This window comes from Eurosta solidaginis, chromosome 4 (assembly GCF_040869045.1).
Source record: "Eurosta solidaginis isolate ZX-2024a chromosome 4, ASM4086904v1, whole genome shotgun sequence".
NCBI classification, from domain to species: Eukaryota; Metazoa; Arthropoda; class Insecta; order Diptera; family Tephritidae; genus Eurosta; species Eurosta solidaginis.
This window is the reverse complement of record NC_090322.1, coordinates 100,552,849-100,578,137: the sequence shown is the minus strand read 5'-3', so window position 1 is coordinate 100,578,137 and position 25,289 is coordinate 100,552,849. Positions and strand designations below refer to the sequence as shown.

Sequence of the window (25,289 nt, the reverse complement as noted above, 5' to 3'; positions counted from 1 at the left end):
TTAGTCTACAGTCCTCTCTTTTTAATGATAGAAGCAACTGTGTTAGTCTAAGGTTGTAAGACCTACACATAATCTTCGACACTTTACAGCCCCGCGCTTGAACCCACGCCTTTCCCGCTTGGTCGATCATGTGCACCTCTCGCCTTCGCTCAATTTCGCCCAGTCTAATTGGGACGTATACGGAGCAAGCTTCAAGGGATGCGCCTTTTTTAGCTAGTTCATCCGCTTTTTCATTCCCATTTATTCCCATATGCCCTGGGATCCAATATAGATGTGTGTTTCTTCCTGTCCAGATTCTCTCCAGGGACTGCTTACACTCTAACACGCATTTAGATGCTGTGCTATGCGAGATTATTGCCCTAATTGCTGCTTGACTGTCAATATAAAATTTATCACGGTTGCAGCTTAAGCTATTGTCTTCCAGGGTTTCTACTGCTTTGGTTACAGCTAATATTTCCGCTTGGAAAACGCTACAGTAATCCGGCAGCCTGTAGGATCTGCTTATTTCCGGACCACCGCAGTATACCGCAGACCCTACTCCTTCCACTACTTTGGAACCATCGGTGTACACATGTATCGCTTCGTCCGCCATTTGCGCACCCTTGCGCCAACCGTCCACCTCTATTGTGGCCTTAATATCTCCCTCGAAGCGCAGATAGGCAAACATGTATCGCTGTAAAAACCCAATGAGAAAGAGAGGGCGATAGGCCCCACGTACACCCCAGCATTCTTTTACATGCATAAAGTGCCGTTGAGGCCTTCTTGACCCTCTCCTCCACGTTGAGCTTCCATGACAGCTTACTGTCTAGGATGATTCCTAGATATTTTGTGCAAAGGTTTCTCCTGTAAGGTCACCCCTCCTAACTTAGGCCTGTTCCAATTTGGGACCTTGTACTTCTTTGTAAACAAGACCATATCCGTCTTCTCCGCATTGACTTTCAACCCGACATTTGATGCCTAGGTATGAATATCCCGAAGCGCCCGATCCATCAAAGAACTAATCGTTGCAAGGCACTATATCCCAGGGATTTCTCTATGCTTATTACCACCCTATGCAATGCGGTGTCTACCGACTTGCCTTTGGTGTACGCATGCTGTGTTGTGGAGAGCAGCTTTTCACCCACGTTGGACTTTATGTGCATATCTATCAGCCTCTCAAATGTTTTGAGCATAAATGATGTTAAGCTAATGGGTCTATAGTCTTTGGGATAGACGTGACCGATCTTCCGCGCCTTTGGTAGAAAAGCTACACGAGCAGTTCTCGAAGAGTGCGGTACATGATTCAGTGTTATGGACCCATGGAATATTATTTTAAGCCATTCCATGACCGCCCTACTTGAGACTTGTAGCATGGCCGGGAATATACCATCTGGGCCCGGCGATTTAAACATAGAAAACGTCTTCACTGCCCACTCGATCTTGGTATCGGTCACCAAGCCCGGCACTACTAGCTCCGTAATCGAAGTGTGAGTGATGTATGCTGGCTTTTCTAAACCGTCTCCCGATGGGAAATGTGTATCGAGAAGCACCTCAAGAGATTCCTCACTATTACGTGACCATTCCCCGCTCTTTTTCTTTATTAGTCCCTGGACTATATTTCCCTTTGCTAGCACTTTTTTCAACCGTGCTGTTTCGCTGGAGCACTCTATGTCCGTACAGAAACTTTTCCATGAGTTTCTCCTCTCCCTGGTAATTTCATGCTTGTCATGCTCCCTGTACTCGTCCCGACACGCTTCGCTTTCCGCGGTCTTTGTGAGCTTAAACATTTCTTTTACCTGTCTTCTTAGAAGACTCAGCTCATTGCTCCACCATGGCGGCTTTGCTTTTCCTCTGAATCTTCTTAGAGGGCAAGCTTTGTTATATGCAGTCATAAGCGTCCTTATTAGGAATTCATTCGACTCCTGCAGTTCCTCTACATTAGCAACCTCTTTGGGTTGTCCCAGTTTTTTTCTAAAGGTTCCTCCCTTCTCTACCCTCATTAGGGGGATGCTGAAGCTGATATACGCATGGTCGGAGAAGGATGGTCTATCAAGAACCATCCAATCATACCTTGATATATCACGTTCGGAGCTCAGTGTAATATCCAGAACATTGCTGGATGTTGGACCAATGTATGTAGGGACATTCCCCCTGTTGGCTATCTGCAAATTGGTTTGCAGGATGTAACAAAACAGAGATTCGCCTCTCTCGTTCGTATCTGATCCTCCCCACGCATTGTGTTGCGTATTTGCATCTGCGCCAATGACCAACCGCCCTTTGGGCCCTTCCTCCTGTACTAGCCTTTTGCACTCCATCGGTGGAACCTCCGCAGCATGGGCCATGTAGCAGGACGCCAGGATAAATGCCTGCTTATTGTTTTGCTCAACGGCCACCGCTACGAGATCCTCAGTGGTGTGATTAGGCAGCATATATGAATGCAACTGTTTCCTTACCATTACTACAGCTCGCACCCGTCCTTCCGTTTGCGCGTAGTAAACGCCAAACCCGCGCGCGCTAAGTCCAGAAACCTTTCCTCCCGATGAGAGCTACGGCTCCTGGATCAGCGCCACGTCAAAGGAACCCTCCTCAAAGGTTAGGAGGAGTTCGCTCGATGCCACTTTACTGTGCTGGAGGTTTATCTGTAGGACTCGCAGCACCATTGGGCTGTTTTTCCCCTCCAGCACCTTCGTCTTCACGTCGTCGTCCTCCCCTTGCCCTTTTGGTTTATAGTATTCGAGGCCACCTTCAGCCTCTCGTGACTGTTGTGCCGGGTGTTCCTCTGTGCGAATCACAGCACCATTTAGCGGTTGGTCCTCTTCTAGCACGTTCGTGGTGACGTCGGGGACCTCCAACTGTCTTTTTTCCCTTAGGCTTTTGAGGTCCTGTTCGACTTCGCCCACCTCTAGCGTGTTAGACTTTTTATCCTCGGAACTTCTTTTCCTGAGTCGCATGTAGATTTTGCCAGTGCCAAAGGACATTTTGCCAAGCTGCGTGTACAAAATATCCTCCGGCTGTTTGTTTATTTGGAAGATGTAGAACTGACCATCCTCGGTAGGCCGAGATAGAGTAAGTACCTTCCAATCCTGTGTCGGTATGTTCGGATTCTGATTCTGCAGAAGTCGCAGTGTATCCTCCGACTTCATCACGCATGGTATTGATACCTTAACTTTTGGTACCGTGGAGATTTGCGCTTTATCTACCACCTCAAACCGCGCGTTCGTGCCTTACCTTTGGAGGTTTGGAACCACTTCCTCCAGACACCGCAAGCTCGCGATGTTGTCGCACGCTATCATCTTCACACCATTATACCATCCCCCCGAATCAAAGGTTGGAAGGGGCCCACTTGGTTGTTCCCACATCATCTTAAGCATTTAGCTAATAAGCTCCCTTTCCACAGATCTCCACCTTTCAGTAGTGATTTATCCGAAAGGACTGCTACGATCAACCAGGGCCACAGTCAGTGACTGTTTTGCCACATCACTCATCTTCTCGGGAAAAGCAAGAGTCTTAGTGTTATCTCCCTTTGGCACCTCCGAGAAAGCCGGATTCTTAGCGCTGACTCCCTTTAGCGCCTCCGAGAAAGCCGGAGTCTTAGCGTTATCTCGCTTTTGATTATCTCCCACTTCCGTAATTGGAACTTCCCTCTGACTCGCAGCTTTCGAGGTAGTTGCTACCTCGCTATTGGAGCCCATCTGTCTTACAGCTTTGGGCCTACTTGTCTTGTCTATGCGAATGCCTTGCCTCGCGACTCTAGGACTGGGTCCTTTCTGCCTCTTGAAAGCAGGCTTGTCGCCTTCCGCCGAACGTTGCCTCTTCATTCTGCCATTCGACGCTTCTTCCTCCTCGTACCGGTTGCAGAACCGAGGGTTTCTCGCAGCAAACCTTTTGAACTGCCCTCGACCTACTTCTACTGCTTCATGGGCCCATTCCACGCGCTCGATCTCCACTTCTGTTGGGTCGACCACTCCTCCCAAGCATTGTACAATTCTTAGTGCTGCACGGTACTGCGAGAGAGCTCTTTTACTTCCTCTGCTCCGTACCCTTCTCCACTCTTCTACTCCGTTTTCATTTGTGTGCTTCTCCAACACGGAGTTCATTGAATCAGCACTACTCTCGCTCCCCGAGTCCGACGCATCGCTTAATTCGTATTTGTCGTCCTTTGATTGCGACTCAGTTCTCCTCTTTACATCGTCCTCATTACAATCAGGTAATGAGTCGTTCATCTTGGTGGTACGACCACCTGCCCGACAAGGCGGGCTCAGCGGTCCAGTATTATATACGGGGAAAGAACCCTCCGCCACAGCAGCGCCCCTTACTGTGGTAAGGCCATTAATACTTCCCGAGGTGGCCCGGTATCGGGAAGGCTCCGTTAGAATACGGCCGAATTTATCCCCTGGCTTCAAATCGTCCAATAGGCACGGTCCGCATAACACCCTGGATTAGGGGGTTTGCAGTTCTTGGTCAACGACATCCCGCCGCCCTCCTATGAGGCTAAATGGCGTAGATGTCAGTCCTAAACAGCTCCGCCTCATAGTCGGGCGCTATGGAGTTCGGCTAAGCCCTCACACCAACGACAAGGTGCCTACCCTAGTGAGGGACCGAAATGTCTAATTACAACAACATTTTTCCACTAAACCAAGAATACTGCCACAAAATAACCGACTTTGGTATTTACTTCAACCTTTTTTATTTTCGTTTAAAATTATTCACAAAAAACTGATGAAAATAGCGCAGAGAAAATTTACGTGCTCATTTACCACATTTATTTCATGAACAAATTTATTTCTTGTTTGAATTCGTACACAAACTTTTCAAAATAAAAACCGAAAGAAATGTAATGTTCGTTTGAAATAGCAGTGGCAAAATTATTATATACCTAATGATCGCAGTATTTGGTTTCAATGCGAATATGTATATTGAAATGTTGGTAGATTTTTGGGCTTTGGTGGTAGAAGTGGTAGAAAATGAAAATGGGCTAAAAAGTTGGTAGATCTACCAATAAAGTGGTAAAGTCCGCGCACTGGTGTAGAGAAATGAGTTGGTGCATTGATGCATTACCTTTATACTCTACATAAATGTAAGTACTCCAGTATGATACAAGTGGACCACATGATCCAACGATTTTTACAGGGATTTAATTCATTATTATCAAATCCCCCTCGTACAGTTCGGCGGCAGCATATATTTCGCTGTTTTTTCTATTATTATTGTTTTCGAATACAACACTCCGAAAATTCCGGTTCAGCCGCTAGCTCTTTTTTTGGCCGTCTTTAAAATGTTTGCCCCTTTTTGGATCTAAATCTATGGCGGCAATACATTTTGCGAAATTTGTAATGCGTTTTATGTGTGTCGAAGTTTTATTTTATTTATTTTGTTATGTATGATAGTGATGGACGATATGGCTATTTTGAGCTATCAGTGAAAATAGGTATGGCTATTTTTAAATCACGGCTATTTTTTATAGCTATAGCGATCGCTTTATTTTAACAAGCAATTCTATACAGAAGATATGATGGGCGATACAGCGATTTTGAGCTATCATTGAATATAGATATGGCTATTTTTTACAGCTATGGCGATCGCTTTCATTTATCTTTGATAAGCGAATCTGCAATTATTTGTTTACTTGGATATAAAAAATTAATGTTTAAATTTGTTTACCGGAGTAGATTGAATGTTATACATTAATTTAATTTAGTATACAGAATATATGAACCAAAATTGGAATAAAAAGACAAAAATATGTACCTTTTATTGTAAACTGATGTAATGTGAAATTCTAATTTTCTGAGATGTTATGATATATATTATTAACTGGATTACGATAATATGTTCAGTCTCTTATTACACTCAATAAGATGAAACTAGCTGAAATAGATGTCTATACATCTTTGTTGTATAAATTTTGCTAATTGAAAATGCTTTGATTTTTAAATGTAAGATGAATCAACCCGAAATAAATCTGTATATGTAACACCATAAAAAAATGATTTATTTACTATATTTTACTACACCGATGTATTCAGAAATACTCCGTATGAATTTATTCTGAAAGTTGTATTTGGCTGCATAATATTTGTAGAGTAAAGTGAATCAATTTTTAATGAAAAAGACAGAGCAAAATATAGCAAATTCTTCAAACTATTATAAAAATACTCTTTAGCAGAAAATTAGCCACCCACTTAAGTGCCTTAGAAATTAGCCGGAGAATTCAACCATATACAAACCATATGACAAAGCTTGAATTGCATTCTCCCAAAAAACTTAAATTTTGAGTTAATCTGTTTACAATAAGACGAGTGACATATGTTTCTATAATTCTTTTATTTTTCCTTCAAAAACACAAATTTTCTAAAACTGTTTGTTATGGAAATGCAGTGGAAGCAGTAAGGAAGGCGGTCGGTATGATGTTGTGGTGCACAGTGGCTAGTCATTGTCGGCTGGGGCGGGTCCTTGCCAACCTTACTGTTCCTGCGCCATAAACAGAAAAAAGTTCCTATCATGCCTATCAAACTAGCAGCTGTCAAATTTAAAATAAACTGACAGAAGCGCAGAGACGACTCAAAACGCTTATAATTCAAAATAAAACAATATCCGGCCGAACCGGATGTCACGGACAGACCGCTAACATTCAAAAAATTTAAACTTCAAAAAAAAACTAACGCAAAAAAAATTACCGAACCGGACATGGCCAGTTACTAACGCTGAAATTAAAAAAAACGCTGAAAATTTAAAATACAAAAAGGAAAGGGCCGAATATATCTTGGGGGCGCCGCGGGTGTTGTTGCGACGCCCGGTGCTATGTCCCAACCTCAAATCCATGGCCACCGACGCACCTATTTTTCGGTGGCCCCTTACCTGAAATACCCAAGTGCCTTCTAAATCAACAAGACGGTCAGCATTCCCATTTTATACAACATTTATTGACAATTCATTTAGTTAAAAAAAAGGACTTTAAATGAAACAAAATTGCTAACTTACGCATAAGTTTTGGCGGTAATTGTGCTTGGGAAACTTAAATATATGTAATTAGATGGTATGCTAGCTAAATACTTATCGTATCTATTTTAATTTTACAAAAAAAAGTTTTCCTTTTTTTTTTTGTTTTCACCAATGACATTATTAATGCGTTTTGAAGTCGTGATTCTTTCCATCATAAATTTTTTTGTTTTGTTAACCTTTTTATTTTGTAAATTGAAAAGAAAAATTTTACATATCTATACATCCAAAAGCAGAAAATATAGATGGGGACCTACATTTGCCATTTAATTTGAAATTGAATCTTTTTTTTTTTTTTAAATTGTAACCCATTGAGCTCTTCTCAATGTGACGTTTATAATTTCTACTGGGTAATTAACGTTAACTGCCCATTGGTCATGGTATTTATATATATGACGCCCCATTTAAATTTCATTTTATGGACTTTTAATTTCAATAATCCGAAATCTTAAAATTGACCTGATTGAAACCATCATTATCACTTTTTAATTTTCTTCTCATATATGTTTTTAGTGTTGCTTATATATATCATTTATATATGTATATATAATTATAAAATAAAAAGCATTTATTTTCTATTTTTATCAATAATTCAATACGTATTAGTCGTCACTACCGTGGTTCACACCTTTCAGTGGTATGTTTCCTACCGTCTAAGTATATTTAAAACGTATACGCCCATGCATGGAAGTATATATGTAGCAGGAAAAAAATACATTTTATGCAAAAGACTTAAATGACGTTCATATTAATTACTGCAATTCTTTCTATGATTCGTGCTTATATATACATCTATGTATATTTGAATTATGTAGCAAACGTACACGCTCTTACATAGATGTATATATGTGGCAAGTTAAGAATACATCAATGTATGTTTCTAATGGGGTTATCTCAAAAATTTATCATAAGTTCATTACTTTAAGTAAAATAAAATGGTTGAACTGTTTACAGCAATGAGCTCGAAAATAGCATCGAAAATTAATAACACTGGTCTCGGGTCACTATCTCCCTTCACTTAATCGTGCAAGTTCGAAGGTGTCAAAAAAAAAGCTTCGTTAGAGGTTCAAAGATAACTCTGCCTTTCGAAACAGTTTAACCAGTTTTATTAACTCTATATGTCTAACTTAGCTACAAGCGTCCTCACAAGCTAGGTGAAGGAAAACAAAATTTTGGTTATCCGTATCCCGGAACGAACTCACCGCTTAGGCTGTAGTTGTTGCTGTGTTGTTATATCTGGGGTTGCAGCTGGCGTTGCAGCAGGCCTAGGTTTAGCGGCCCTGTCGTTGTTGTTATACCTGGCGTTGCAGCAGGCCTATGTTCAGCGCCCTTCCTTTGTTCCCGCCGAACCAATATCAACAATTCTGCTCTTAAGGCCGTTTAACTGGATTTAATGGATGTACTTGGTATTGGTTGACAAAATTGTGACCAGAACGTTCGCGTCAGATGTGTTGGTGGATAATGAAGGCGATGAATGCCTCGCTGTTGTTGTTGGAGCTGGTGCTGGTGGCAAGCCTGGTGGATTGAGCGCGTTTGGTTGGCGCTGCCGATGGAATACCGCGCCTTGGTGGCGCTGCGATGGTGGTTGCGCAATTGGCGGTGGATGCGCTCGTGGTTGGTATGGTCGTCGTCGTCGTAATCGTCGTGTAGCTCTCAGTAAGGGCGGGTATCGAGTATTTCCTTAAAAATGGATTCAAATCTATGCCCGTACAACTTTGTGAAATTCACTGCGAATTTTGTTACGCAAATTCATTTGGTTTTCGTGTCACAAGTACCAGCCACTATCAACCATACGGTCGGGCCCGAATATACACGGCACAAATTTTTTGTGAGCTGTTTCTTATTTTATATCCACGTTTTACGAAATTATTTGGTTTATCGCTATTATGGATGAAAGCAGATCGATTCCACGTTTTCTGCCCACCTCCAGCTGTCGTAATCCAAGCAATAATCTTTTTTCCGGAAACTGCGTGTTTCTTCTTAGAGATCGACGGCCTTTGCTTTTCTTGTTTTCCGATACTTTTTTATCGCAACTTTCGCCCCATCCACAGTCGTTATGTGTGTTCGCACGAAAACGCTCCCAAGTGGACCGTAACCGTAGACCATAACAGCAGACCGTAACAAACCTGCTTCGCTTTGAAGACCTGGCGATGAAGCGAACAGGAAACCGGATCCGCTGTGGGAAGCCACTGCCATGGGCCTCTGATGCCAATCAACGTGGGGCACGACTCACCCCTGAGATAAGAGTCTCAAAGTCCTACTACGAAGCTAGCCGGGCAACATAGGTCCATCAAAAAAAAAGGTTAAGTCAAGTTGGGAATTATTTCTGTTTCCTAGTTTAAAAGGGCTTTGCGGAAATTAGACATTTGTTATGGAGAACTCGTCAAAACTCCGAAAGATGATTTCTAGTGGTCATCGCCCCCACAGAAAGGCAAAAAAAAAAAAAACAGGTGTAGACATTTTGATCTGGAGAACTCGTCCAAACTCCGAAAGGCTAGTCCGACCTAAGCGTGGACTGCCAGGGGGTTTACGGTCCTCGGTGAGTACGCGTGTGAACATCCTATGAGGTTAGTGCTCGGGGAGAATAATGGGCGAGATGTCCCCGACCGCCAAAACGCCCAGACAAAAAAGAGGTCCAATTGGTAGGTATATAAAAAAGTCAAATTGTAATTTGGCAAAGAAACGTTCTTTCTGGTTCATTGCGGACGAATGTCCGAAGCGTGAAAGCGACCTATCAATTTCCCGTTTAGGTCTTCGAGATCATACAGTGCATTGCCTATTTTTCGGAGCTCGCGACACTTAAGGTATTTCGGCAGGAATTTGGCGTTAATACCGTGTTTGAAGTTACTTGAGGCAAAGTTTTTCCGAAAAACTTCCTGACCTTCCTTATAGTTGACTTGCCTAGAGCACTTGTTATAGCTTATTACTCCCCTATCCTTGGCCTGATCTAAATTTCTATGGATCTGCTCACGAATATTAGTCAATTTGTCAGTTCTGCTTACTATAGTAATCTGGTCTTCCCGATGGCTGCCGATTTTCTCTAAAATTTTGTACGTTGAGGCATATTGGGCCATATTTTGGCCATATAATGCAAAGTACGGAGAGCACTGAATCGCTGGTGACAATTCATGGAGGTTAAGTTCCTCTTCCTTTTCAAGTCTAATCTCTATACACTCTACGCTTGGGAATATTTCGGGAGCTAACGCAAATGTTCTCCAAAAATCTACCCCGAAGTAGGCTTTTTGGAGAAGTGAAAGGACAAGGTAAAAACGAATAACCTTTGTGATATTTTTAAAGGTGACCGGTAGAGATACTGAGCCTAAAATTTTTTGCTTGTTGCCGCCCGCGGTATATACGAAAGCATGTAAGGGCTTATATTCGAAGCCGTTATCCTCTAGGAATTCTAATCCATTTTTTCCTAAGATGGAGACGTTGGCTCCCGAGTCCACAGCCCTACAAGAAAACTATCTTTAATTTTAGCCTTTACGAGAGGCCTTTCATCCTCTGTAAGCGTTAACGTAGTGGCTTGCAGCAGTCTATGCTCCTGTACTCTCCTGTGGTATTTCTTCCTACACCTAAAAATATTGTCCGATACCGGCTATTGTTCGAAAATGGTATGTCTTATTTGTTCATACCTATGTTCTCTTTCTTCTAGGTTTGGTGAAAATTGCGTTTGGCAAGCGGCGTTGCAGAATTCTGGTCGGTTCGCCCATCGGTGATGAGGACGTTTGACTCTCGGATTCAGAACTATTAGAATTGTCTGTACTGTCAGGGTAAGTTATTATCACGGTTGAGGGTTGTTGTTGTAGCGATTAGGTTACTCCCCGAAGGCTTTGGGGAGTGTTATCGATGTGATGGTCCTTTGTCGGATACAGATCCGATACGCTCCGGTAACACAGCACCATTAAGGTGCTGGCCCGACCATCTCGGGATCGATTTATATGACCACATTAAACCTTCAGGCCATCACGCGAGCTTCGTTTACATGCCGTCCTGGGTAAGTAGCTCCCAACAGCTTGCTTTCTTTCAGCACTTGTTCACCTCTGCGTGCTACATCGCGTAGATCATGGAGGGTCCTTACATCTGCGTTGAAAAGCATCAGCTACTGTTGACGTTCCTTTTTATAATGTCAATCAGTAGAACCTCCGACATGGGTTCTCTTAAGCCCGCGTTCAAGGAAATTATGTCCGTGTGGAACACGTCATAGCACTCGCTTGCTTTTTGCTTTCGCATGGAGATCTCCATCATGATCTCGTGGTCAGTTTTCAAAGTGCCAAACTCTCATTTCAAATGAGTAGCACAAAAAGGTATAAGTCGCATTTGGGTTTTGTTTCGTGAACAGCCAGTACCATTCTTCGGCCCGCCCGGAAAGAAACAGGTGGAAACTAGCCATTATTTGTTCGCCAGTGCATTGTGTACGGTCACACAACGTGTCCAGCTTAAAAAGGAAATCCGCTACGCTTCCAGTGCCGTCGAACACGATTTTCCACTCCTGCGGTTTCACTAATATGCTGCTCGGAGCAGGCTATATTGGTGGTATTACTGTTGGCAGTGGGTTACGCTCCATCCTATTCGCGTTCCGGTTCTGATGAATTGATTGTTGCGCAGATTCGAGAGCGGCGTTGAGCTGATCCATATTGTTTCTGATTGACCCCATCTCTCTCCGCATTTCCTCCTGCGAAGCCTGGAACAGCTGGTGTAGCACGTCCACCCACGAGCCTCCACGAGTAGCTTCGTTCTGCATTCCTGGGGTATTCGCCCGGTCACCTGCAGCTCTCCAAAGTTTCCAACTCCTTGGTGTAATGGTAAGGCACCAGCTCCATCCGGTGCGTAGGTCGACACATTGGTCATTAGCCCCAAGATATCATGCGCGTTCAATAGGGGCGCATTCGGATTACTGGTGCTTCCAGGTCTGTCCAGCTTATTGCGAGGGTCATTCGGGTCCGAGCCCATATTCGGCCCCGCGGGATCTCCATATAGTCCACCTACTGGGGTGTGCACCACCAAGGGACTCCTGACCTTGAGGAAAGCCCCCCTATTATTACCGCCCGGTTCTGGCTCCGCCGAAAGCTTCCCGCACTCCCAAACGGAGTATTTCGGCCCGGTTGGCCGTACGACTGCTCGCACGACATATTCCGGTGAAAAAATAAAATAAAAAAAAAGGTAACTAGTTGTGTGGTAGTTTTGGAGAGAAAAAAACTTTTGCCGCGTAACGCGGTTAGGGGTAAAAAAAAAGATCAGAATTCCCCCTTCACCTTATATTTTAGACGATGATTTGTTTTAAAAAAAATGTGTATATATATATATGCGAAAAAAAATTTTGTGCGGGAAAAAAATCACGCGAACAAATACTATTGTCCTTTGTTCGACTATCGTATCGACAAAGAAATTCAAGGCTGAAAAAAAAGTAGTTAGTAAAATATACAATATAGGTGGTGATGGGAATGCTGACATCCCATCATTAGAAGGCAGCAGGGCTACAGAATAAAAAAAAATAAACACACAGATACATTCATACATGTCCCTAGTGCTCCCAACCGCAATGCGAGGGGGTCTTAAGGCCCCCCTCCGAGACTGGTTGGGGCCACTAGGGTCCGCTCCAGGCACCCTCTGCTTATCGGACACCCCGCAGGTTTACCCACATTTCCGGTGAGTAAGACGGGATTTACACCCCTTATTACTCATCGGAAAGGTAATGCACAAGCAGCCTTCTCGGGTAGGAAGGAAACCCGTCCCAACGCCAGTGGCGGGTGGATTTCCCCACTACCCTGGCAGACTGCCCGAGCCAATATAAATACATTGTAGGGGCTCCCTTTGGGTCGACGGGGGGTAAAGTTACAAGGTCGGTTCTGCCGATGGTACTTCCCCCCAGGCCTATTGGGCAGCCTTACCCATATTCCAGGGACTCCCTTTGGGTCGAGGGGGGTAAAGTTACAAGGTCGGTTCTGCCGATGGTAATCCCCCCCGCCTATTGGGCAACCCTAATATTTTGTTATCATCTCCTCTGAGTAAGACGGGGCTCACCCTCCCTCCCTTTAATCAGAGGAAGGGTAATGCACGGATATACAGCTCAGGTAAGAGGGGAACACTTCCCAACGCCTGCGGCGGGACAAACTCCCCTACTACCCTAGCCGAATACCCGAGCCAATATATTGTAGTTAGTTAGACTAGCCTCATACTAATATCGATACTTCGCCGTAGGTACAACATAACCACGATCCCGATCCTCGGACATCCCATCCCGAAGTCTAGCCACCACCGTCGTCATAGCTATTGGGTGAGAGCCACCGTCACTCAGTACTCTCTCTTCGGGCGTGATCCTAACTACCGCCGTCATTACTACCGCCGTTAGCACCCCTTAGCGAGAGCCAACGTCGTCTTCACAATCTCAGCCACCGCTTAGCTAGCACTCTATCTCTCTCTCTCTCTCTGCGGAGAGCCGTCGTCCTTGGATTATAATATATTGTCAGCAACACTACCTAGTGATCATCTCTCTCTCTCTCTCTCTCCTGGATTCAAGGTTGTGGATATTTTAACCTGAGAGCCGCGTGTGTGTGTGTGCTCGAAATAAAACACTAATTTACTGTGTATTTATTTAGGTGGGGGAAGTGGAACCTCCATCCGACTCTGGATTGACTTGAGCATACCTCAGCCTTTGACCAAACCCACCTCATATACTTGCAATACTATTACAATATTTTTGTACAATACTTACACACTAAAAATAACTACATTCTATTTCTATATACCTATTCAGTATAATATTCTTATTACCTAACTATGTAATAATGTTTGGTCAGTCGCACCGACAAACCGACGCTGTCGATCAGTCATGCTGATCAACACGTGCGCTAGTGAATGTGACGCTTATGGGTTAAGCAACTGTAAACGGATACGGCTCGCCGCTGGGTTCAATATAACTTATCTATGCCGCTATGAGTAATTTGTGTGTGGTCGAAAGTGAAATTCATTTGCTTGTGCATTCTTAGCTGGACCTATTCTGGCATGTACATAAATACAAATATCTTGTATTGTGGTAATGCCACACTAACCACCTTTAAAAAGAATCACATACACTTGAGAACAATTGTATGTGATTCTTAAAGTGACGAAATGGGTCATCCATTTAGCGTTTAAAAAATTTTAATTGCTTTTTAGTTTGCTATTGTAATTTATTGTCTTGCGGTAATTTGATATTGTTTACTTATTTTTATATATGTTTACATTTGCTTGCCATGTGTGTTTTTTTGTACTGACACATTTCTTTTTTGTTCTTTGTTTGTACATTTTTGTTTTTTTTTTTAATATATTTTGAAGTATAATATATATATATGTATATTTGTATGGTTATATGCTTGTGATTATGAATAATGTTTTGCATCAAGTGTTATTGACATTTGTTTTTACACATCAGAATTTTAAATATATTTTGCACAGCCGGTCTTTAAGAGCGTCGACTCACTTAAAAATCGGCATGTGTTTATAAATTATTATGAAGTAACCGTAACTTGATGCCAACATGACTTTATATTTATGTATTTTTTTTACATTTTTAATGACGAGTAAATTGGAATGTCTATAGTGTGATTGTTTTGATTTTTTTTTTTCAAATCATTTGGGTTACTAATGTTACAAATGTTCTATACTGGTTTAAGCCTATTTTTATGGATTATGTGTGTAGGTTGAAGTAAAAATGTTTCCTATTACTATTTTCTATTCTGTAGGGGGGTTTGAAGTAAAAATATTTTTTATTACTATATTCTATTCTATTTAGATTAAAAGATATTTTCCTATTAGTATTTCCTATTCTACCGGTGGTTAAAGTAAAAATATTTTTCCTAAAATTATGACCTCTCTAAAAGCGAGGTTTCCTAACTAAAGCTGCCTATACTTATATCTATTTCCGTTTTTTTTTTTTTTTTGATATTTCTTACTTTAATTATTTCTATTAAATAACAGCTTTTCATTGTTATTTCATTTCATTAAGGTTATACAGGCGGTGCAAATATTTTTCATATCTTTTAATTTATTTTTCTTCTTTTCCAGCAATATCTTTTTGATCTTATTTATCATGCGATTTCTGCGGCGGTCACCAGGACAGAATTGTCGTGACTTTTATGAAGAATTATGTTTATTTTTAACCGGGATTTGTCACATTCACAACCTCTTTGCTTAGTGCAATTAATTGATCTTTGAGAACTTGGGTACCAATTATTATCATTTTGAATTTGCCTATTCGAGTAAATATTCAATTATTTTCCACCAATTTGTGCCTAAGGACAACTGTGTTTTTTATTTTTTAAAAGTCCCAGATTGGCGGCATTTGTACAGCATGTGTACAGCCTGATAAGGAATTATGCTAATCAATTTTATCATCTACAATCAGGTTGCTTGTAATTCTTTCTAACGCGACATTCAAATTTATATAGCGCTTCACATATATTTTTATAGGTTCTCTTTGTGACTTTTTCTTCAAAATTTTTTTTTGTTATGGGCTCGTTTTAAAATTTTTGTAATTTTTTTTTCCTTCTTAGTTATTGCCTATTTCCACTGTCCTAGAATTTTTCTATTGCTTCATGACCATCTTTGTCAGGAGCATTCAAAGGAATTATGCAAATTTTGATTTGCTATTAGATTTTGGCAGGGTTAATGAGTCTGCCTTTACTGTTGATTGGGACATTTTAAGAGTTATTATTTTACTTATTTGTTGCTTTTCCTCAGCTTTGGGTTTGGTTTAAAAGGGGTTTAGAGTACTTTGAATATTAAATGCGTGGTTGAACATTTTTCAACTGCCTATATTTAATTTTTATATAGTTTTTAAGTATCGCGGCTATCGCAATGGTCAATAGCACGATAACGCACATTAAAACTGCTAGCCAAACATCTGGAATGTTTGGAGCAGCTTTTGTTTCTGGTTCAGCTGGTGGTTCATATTTTACGACTCTATTTTCCGTTGATTCAAAGTTTTCCTTCCCTAACTCGTATCCGGCTATCGATTTCATGATGCCTTGAGCTATGTTTGTCCACCAAGACATTTCGATTGAAAGAGGAAATTCAAGAAAAAAAAAAATTATTGCTGATTCCTTGGGGAAAAAAATTTGCTAATTTAAGCTTTAATTTTAATCTTTATTCAAACATTCCATTTTACCCTTTACCTTATTTAATTTTTAATAAATTTACCTTATTTAATTAAAAGGTATTTTAACTATTTATTTCCAAAATTGTAATTTTGTTTTACTTTAGAATTTTTCCTTTTTGATTTAAATAATTAAAATTTTACCTTAAAAAAATTTTTCTAATTTTATTTTTTTTTTCAAATTTATAGTTAAGTACACTTTTATTTTCTTTTGTTTAATTAATTTTACAAAATAATTAACATTTTTAATATTTAAAAAAATTTTATGATTTAATAGTTTAGTATATATGTTTTTTTCTTTTAAATAATTTTACAAAAATATCTAAAACTTTATTCCTAGGCGAATTTGTTTCATTTTTATTTATGCATAAATAGAATTTTTTTGCAAAGATATTATAATTTTAATATTGATCCTTATCGGGGAAAGTCACACTGTTTGGTCGTAGGGTTTACCACATCCTCTAGGGTTGGTTCCCTAGTCATACCTATTTTCTTCCAAAAAGACTTTAACCATTGTAATTTTTTTTCATAATCTACCTTTCCTGCATCTAAACTTACTTTATCTTCCCATTTAATGGGGTGATCCCAATATTTTCCTGGCATTCCAATTTACTTACTTAAATTTTGAAATTTAATAAAAGTTTTGTAACATTTAATTACTTCTTTTTTTTTTTTTAAAAAAAAGTTCTTTAGATTTTAGCTTTACAGGTTTTTTCAATAAGACATTTTAAAAATTTTCTTTCAATATTTTAAATTTTACATTTATTTTTTTTCATTCTGCTTAAATTTTAGCTGAACAAATTAATTAACTTTGCACATTTGAAGTATTCTTTTTTTTTTTAATTTTTTAATTACAATTCCTGATAAAATTTTTGCTAATGGGTAAGCGTCACAAGGTCGCTCAATTTATTCTACATTTTTAAACATACTTAACGTTATTAGTTGTCATTCTAAATTCTCCTTTGTGGTGTCTTCTATATTCCACGTGAGTTATTGGTTACCAATGTCCATGTTTAGTTGACTTCTTTACCTAATCCTTGCCGCGTATTAATAGTGCTGCTAGTCCAAACATTTTTTTCAACTCTTATGCTGCCTGTTGTTAATTGCCTTTTGCGTTTTATTCCACTCTGATTTTATGCATCAATGGTCCGATTGGGTGCAATGTCGTGTATTTACTTCATATGTCCGACTGGTCTCGTCCTTTTCGATGTGCTTCTTTATAATAACTAGTTTATTCCGCTGACATAATTTATGTCCTTTGCCTTGTGGCAGGATAACGTTTTTAACTTCTAAAACTTTTAAAACTTGAAGGATCTCATTTCAGTGAGTTGTTTTTCAAATAATACTTTTGCTGGTTAAATTTAAACAGGCAGGATCTCTGTTCAGTTAGATTATTTTTGCAGTTTTGCAGATTTTAATCTAAGCTGGCAGGATCTTCCTCCTGCTAGATCTTTAGCAGTTTTGCAAATTTTCATCTAGACTGGCAGGGTCGCCATGTAGTGTGTTTTAAATAAAGCTAAACGAACATATAAGTTGAGTAGCGCTTATGTTCAGCGCAGACATCAGATTAATTCTTTATTAACAAATGCTTTCCCTTTTATAGGAATTTTACTTGCAATACTATTACAATATTTTTGTACAATACTTACACACTAAAAATAACTACATTCTATTTCTATATACCTATTCAGTAGAATATTCTTATTACCTAACTATGTAATAATGTTTGGTCAGTCGCAACGACAAACCGACGATGTCGATCAGTCATGCTGATCAACACGTGAGCTAGTGAGTGTGACGCTTATGGATTAAGCAACTGTAAATGGATACGGTTCCCCGCTGGGTTCAATATAACTTATCTATGCCGCTATGAGTAATTTGTGTGTGGTCGAAAGTGAAATTCATTTGCTTGTGCATTCCAAGCTAGACCTATTCTGGTATGTACATAAATACAAATATCTTGTATTGTGGTAATGCCACAGTCGGTGTCACACCCATTTTACAAAGTTTTTTCTAAAGTTATATTTTGCGCCAATAAACTAATCCAATTCCATGTTTCATCCCTTTTTTCTGTATTTGGTATAGAATTATGGCATTTTTTTCATTTTTCGTAATTTTCCATGCCGAAAAATTGGGCGTGGTAATAGTCGGATTTCCGTCATTCTTTATACCAAGATAAAGTGAGTTCAGATAAATACGTGAACTAAGTTTAGTAAAGATATATCGATTTTTCCTCAAGTTTTTGTTGTAGTATTAACGGCCGAGTGGAAGGACAGACGATCGACTGTGTATAAACACTGGGCGTGGCTTCAACCGATTTCGCAATTCACAGAAAACAGTTATCGTCATAGAGTCTATGCCCCTACCAAATTTCAAAAGGATTGGTAAATTTTTGTTCGACTTATGGCATTAAAAGTATTATGGACAAATTAAATGAAAAGGGCGGAGCCACTCCCATTTTGAAATTATCTTTTATTTATGTATTTTGTTGCACCATATCATTATTGGAGTTGAATATTGACATGATTTACTTATATACTGTAACGATATTAAATTTTTTGTTGAAATTTAACTTCAAAAAAACATTTTTTTTAAGTGGGCGTGTTCTTCATCCGATTTTGCTAATTTTCATTTAGCACATATACTGCAACAGTAGTAACATTCCTTCCAAATTTAATCATGATATCTTCAACGACTGCCAAATTACAGCTTGCAAAACTTTTAAATTACCTTATTTTAAAAGTGGGCGGTGCCACGCCCATTGTCCAAAATTTTATTAATTTTCTATTCTGCGTCATAAGGCCAACCCACCTACCAAGTTTCATCGCTTTATCCATCTTTGGTAATGAATTATCGCATTTTTTTGGTTTTTCGAAATTTTCGATATCGAAAAAGTGGGCCGACATCGTTAACTTTAAATAGCGATCTGAGATGAGTGCTCAGGAACCTACATACTAAATTTCATCAAGATACCTCAAAATTTACTTAAGTTATCGTGTTAACGGACAGATGGACGAACGGACAAAAGGTTGGTGATTACAACCAACCGTTATCCAATCAAAGTTATAATACAAAGACTACTTTTGGTAGTAGTTGTGTCAAAGTTTGCTAAAATAACAAAATAATTGAAATACGTTTATTCGAAAAAAAAAATTGTGTTCAAAAATAAATAACGTGTCCTGTAAGCAATTCACTTTTCAAATTTAGATTTCGCCTAAACTATATATCGTAGCGTGATTTTCAATTAGAAAACTTTTTCTTAGCGGGCTCGCCTTTCGGTAGCGATTGCGGGTGTATTTGTGCCATGGAAAGTTTCTTAGTGAAAATTCATCTGCCTTGCAAATGTCGTTCGGCGTCAGCGTAAAACATGCAAGACAAGTACCTCCAATTTGTAGAAAAAATTAAAAGGAGCACGACGTTAATTGGAAGAGAAGCTAGGCCTTAATTCTCTTCTGGGGGTTTACTATAATTTACTTATATTCACATACATATTACGGGTACAGGCTTAGTCTATGTACAGAAAAGAACATTTTGGATTTTTTCAGCTAATTAATATGAAGGAATAAAAAATTGTTGCCAAGGAATTTTGAGAATTATTTGATTTTTCACAGCGGCCGCCGTGGGGGGGATTGGCGTAGGCTCTGCCTACCACACCGAATATCGGACAATAGTGAGATTGGTGTTAGAGGCGTAGGTTCCACAATACAATTTAAAAGATGGTTGGTGTCATGTGGGGACACATCACATGCAGGACATACATTACTTATGTCGGGGTTGATTCTGGGCAAGTAAGAGTTTAACCGGTTACAGTATCCAGATCGAAGGTTAGATAGAGTGACGCGCGTTTCCCTATGGAGAGTGCGTTCCTCTTCTGCGAGTTTTTGGTATTTTTCTTTAAGAACTGGGTTCGCCGGGCAATTCCTGACATAGAGGTCCGACGTCTATTTGTGGATACCACTGATGACCTGTTTGTGTTTTTTTTGCTTCATACGGCTGTGTTCTTAGGTGCGGTATTTCCTCATAATGCTTACGGAGAAGACCCCTTAAGGCCCTGGGAGGTGTGGCCTCATCAATCAGATGTCTGCTGGGATGCCCAGGTTTCTGGGTATTCAACAGAAACTGTTTTTTCAGCATTTCACATCTCTTCCTAAGGGGGAGTACTCTCGCCTTATTGTGTAGGTGGTATTCTGGGGACATAAGAAGTCATCCGGTACCGGTTCTGAGGGCAGGGTTTTGGCAGGCCTGTATTTTCTTCCAGTGGGTAACCTTTATGCTTGGCGACCATATCGGGGACGCGCAGCATGCAATCGGCCGGCCAATAGCTTTGTAAGTAGTAATGAGCGTTTCTTTGTCTTGACCCCAAGTGCTGCCGCAAAGAGATTTGAGGATTATATTAAAGCTCTGGATTTTAGGAACAATTGCGGTTGCATGCTCTACAAAATGTAGATCCTGATCGAACGTCACACTCAAGATGTTTGGGTGCAGGAAAATCGGTAGCGTAATGCCATCGACGTGGATGTTCAATATGGTCGACATTTGGCGCGTCTAAGTTGTAAATAAGGTCGCCGATGATTTGGTCGGTGACAATGTCAACTTTCGCGGACGACAAAATTAAATGGATCAGGGAGTAAGCTGTTTATTTTATTAAAAAGCTCATCGACGTGTGGGCTTGGCCTGTGGCCATTATTGTGCAGTCATCGGCGTAGGAAACGATAGTAACTCCTTCTGGTGGCGAAGGTAGGTTTGATATGTAGAAGTTAAACAAAAGTGGGGGGAGGACACCACCCTGTGGCACCCCTTGTTTAATTTTTCTTGGTTCTGATGCTGCGTTTCTAAATTGCACCGATGCCTGCCGGCCACCCAGATAATTGGCGGTCGACCTTTTAAGACATGAGGGAAGGATACACCCTTCCAAGTCTTGCAGTAACGTGCCATAGTTGACCGAATCGAAAGCTTTTGATAGGTCTAGCGCAACGAGTACTATTCTATGGTGGGGGTTTTGATTTAAACCGCAATTTATCTGGATGCTAGCGCGGTGGTTGATTATGAAGTTTTCTAAAGCCTTTCTGATGACAGGTTAGTTGCAAATTTGCTTTGAAATAGGGGAGCAAAATGGCTTAAAGCGTCTTGGCTTCTGGCGATAGGAGAGATATCAGGAGATATGACTCTCCTATGTTAGCTGGTTTCCCAGGCTTTAGTAGCGGAACCACATTGGCCATTTTCCATTTTTCGGGGTGACAAAGGTGGAGACAGGTTGAAGACATGTGCTAAATATTTGAAACCCTTTTTTCTAGGCTTTTAAACATCGGCATGGCTATGCCGTCTGCGCCCACTGCTTTAGATGGTTTAGCTTGACCGAAGGCATTCTCAACCTCTTTGGCGGTGATGGTAACTGGGGGCGCGCTGAATTTATGTTTATGTGCGTGTCTGTTGGCCCTCCGTCTAACGTTGCGGAGCGCTGTTCAGCATTTCGTTGTGCTCTTTGGCCTCACTATGTAGGTGGTGTTCGGGGATCATAAGGAGATGTCCCGTGGCAGTTCTTATTGCAGCACTTTGACAGGTGTCCAGCCTTTTCCAGTGTGTGTTTTTAAGACCAGGGGCCGAACTGGTGAAGCGAATCACATGAGCGGCCGGCCAATTGCTTTGTATGTGGTTAGCAACGTTCATTTTCTTTCCAAAAGTGCTGAGGGCAAACTACTTGAGGATTTTGTTGCGGCTTTGTACTTTAAAAACAATCGCGGTGGCATGCGCCTTGATGGTCAAAGTATAATCGAACGGTACCCCTAACATCTTTAGGTGACTGACAGTCGGTAGTGTGACACCATCGACCAGAACGTTATGTGTTCCTCCCACGTCGTAGACAGAGTGGCCGTGGGTTCTGTCGATAATAATACTAGGTTTCGCGAAGTGAAGAAACTTGAAAGATCAGGGATATAGCTGTTAATTTTAGAAACTCATTAATTTATTTAAAGGCCGGGTCTCGTTGCCATAATCGTGCAGTCGTAGGCAAGGAAAAGAATTTAACTCCTTCTGGTGTTGAAAGGAGTTTTGATATGTAGAAATTAAACAGAAGCAGGATAGGACACCACCCTGTGGTGTGTTTAATTTTCCTATGTTTTGAGATTTCGTTCCTAAATTTAACCCACGTTTGCCGACCGTTCAGATAATGTTCGGTCCATCTTTTCAGACAAGGGGGAAGGTGTGAGCCTTCTATGTCTTTGAGTAGCGTACTGTGTCAATGCTTTTGACAGGTCAAGTGCCACGAGCTCCGTCCTGAGATGGGCTTTTTTTACTGTCATCGTTCCTTAATACGTGCGCAACCTTGAAATTTCCCTTATGGCCTTTTGAAGTGGCGGTCAATTGACCTTGTGTCCGTTGACATTTTGTCAGCCCACCATCAAATTATTGCATTGTCATCGGTCTTTGATAAGTGCACAAAGTTTGAATTAAACCTGTCCATTTAAAGTGGTCCAAATCGAATAAAAAGAGTTGGTTACATGCAAGCATAAAGGTGAAGCTAATATAAGGGTCTTAAAAAAGGAAAGATTCGAGAGCATTATGTCGTTTGTCAATTTTCTCCTAGCATAAACGGTTGCATAGCAAGCAGTAATGTTTGACCCTGTTGAAAAATTTAACAAGAATACTAAGCATATAGGTATAAAATTACTATAGGTATGTTGCACAAATATTTTGGCGACATCTAAGAATAGCAGATGTTCAACAAAAGTTCTACTTACCTTTGTTCGAGCTGAGGGCTGGCGCAGATTTCCACATGTAATATGACAGGTTTGTCTTGAGAAACTTGGGGCTACTACACCAACGTATGGTCGTTTTGGAGGTGAACCCACGATACCTCGGGTTATGAAAATTGGAAAACTAGAATTTTAATTATGTATCAATATTTTATTGATTTTATGGTATGTCAGTGTACGTATTAATTGCATCATACAAAATAAGAAAAATGTTCTGTACATTTGGCAGAACAATATCTACAAATACATACATATATACATACATATGATGATTTTCTGTGGGGACGCTACAATTATGAAAACGAAATTCGTTAAGTATTCTGAATTTTTCAGTGTTTCTGCAACTTACACGACAAATAATTAGGTAGGTCCTAGGTACCCTGCAGTCAAAAGCCAAATTAGTCAGAAAACATTCTAGTTCACTGACTAGAATTTTGTGGGGTTATTCATACCAGTCAGCTTTTGAATAGTTCATTGAGTAAAATTTTGTAGTGTTATTCATACTAGTTAGTATTTGAATAATTTATTCGACTAGAATTTCGTCTGTCGGACTCGAGGAAATGCGCGAGTGCTTTCTATAGCCAATATGCAATGCGTACTTCAGTTGACAATGCTAGATATCGTCCAAACCAACGGGCATGTAAACACAACCATGACGAGTTGCACCTCACCGTTACCTCAAAAGAGGTTAAATAAGCTATTTTAAAGGCCAAGCCTTCCATATCAATAGCCCCAGACGGAAAACCTATGCCGATGTCAAAACAGCTTGGCCATGAGGGCATCAGTAGCCTAGCACATATTTTCTATTTGTCGTTAAAAGCCTTTTCCATTCCAGAATAACGGAGAATGGCAAGAAAAACCCACTACCAAAGACCGGAAACCCAGCCAGATTCAACCGATATTATCCCTTTAGTCAGTAAAAAAAAAAGTTCAAAGCCCAGTTCCCTCATTTAAATGAAATTCTTCGGTTATCAAGCCATCAGCATGACTTCCGTAAAGTGCATACCACTATCACTTCTGAACTCCATTAACACTCATCATAGGACGGTGCTAGTACAGATCGAAACAGCTTGAACCACGAATGGCTCGTTCTTTCCCCGTTAGATAGGTAGATAATGTATTGAAGATTGCACTGCGACCATTGGCCTATTGTGCCCTCACCTTCACAGCACCTCCTCCAACCCGGCCTTCTTGATGAACCCTAGCAACCCCTAGCGGGTTAGGGGGTTAGAATATACCCGCGGTATGTATGCCTGCCGTAAGAAGCGACTAAAATACCAGATTCAAGGGGTTGTGTAGCGCAACCTTTTCAGCTTTCCAGCGGAATATATAGCTTCTCAAAACCCTATTATCAACGTCACCTTCGAGCGGCGAATCCCGCTTCACTAATAGACGAGGCTCTGGCGACCCCAACCTCCTCATGGAACTTGGGGGTGGAATGGAGGGATGACCTGAAGGTTTAATGTTAATCTCGTTCCCGAGATGGTCGGGCTAGCATCTTAATGGAGCTGTGTTACCGGAGCGTACCGGATCTGCATCCGGCAAACTACCATCACATCGATAACACTCCCCAAAGCCTTGGGGAGCAACCTTAACGCTACAACAACAACAAAAACATGAACCCTAACAGTTCTCTTGGCTTGAGCAATTTAATGTGGAAATGTTCTGGCCATAGTGAGCCCATAAACTTAGCCCTGTGTCTTGAGATTGCGTCAAACACCGGGAGGATATGGTCCGCCAACTCCACTGATCGATCACAAAATCGGCATGTGTTATTCCGTTACTTTTTAGTTTTTATATATATGTACGTATTTTTATTCAACAATATTCCAAAGTATTGTGTATTGATGTGATAAATTTTAAAGTGATATATGTATGTATATATACACATACTTTTTATATATATGAAATATAATGAATATAATGCATTTGATCTAGCTTATCAATTTTCAAGTAATTTTTCAACCCCACTAGGACTAATATATTAACTAGTGTCATCGTGCACTTTCATGTTCATTAGCAGCCCTGTCCTCTCACTTCTATTATTATCTACTCATTCATTCTCTCTTTACTTTGTACTGAAATGTTAATTCTGAGCACAGTGTACAAGACAAGTGTGTTGACTTCTTTCTGACAGGCACTCGCTTAAGTGAGCATAACGGGAAAATCTGGGTTGCCATTGTTGTTTCGGTTGGAAACGGTCAATTAGGGTTCTGTGCACAGACGTAAAAGATTGAAACAGGGTTTATGTAGTCACAAAAGTATTGCTCCTGTTCCACAGCATTTTAATTTTATATCATGTTCAGTTCAGAGTTATTGATTTTCATTAAAAGTTTAATTAATTACGGAGGGTTAGTCCTTTAAGTGTAAAAAGCAGAGAAAACGTAGAGTTTTTCAGATTATTGTGAAAAACTTTTTAATTT

The 25,289-nt window shown here is 40.3% G+C and overlaps 1 protein-coding gene across 1 annotated transcript in view; it reads right to left on the bottom strand.

Moving 5' to 3' along the window:
• LOC137250075 (WSCD family member CG9164) overlaps nt 1-25,289 on the bottom strand; it is a 662,201-nt gene that overhangs the window by 551,354 nt on the left and 85,558 nt on the right. Inside the window, 1 exon segment of the mRNA XM_067782327.1 lies at nt 22,852-22,990. Within this exon segment, the coding sequence (XP_067638428.1) occupies nt 22,852-22,990 (139 nt within the window).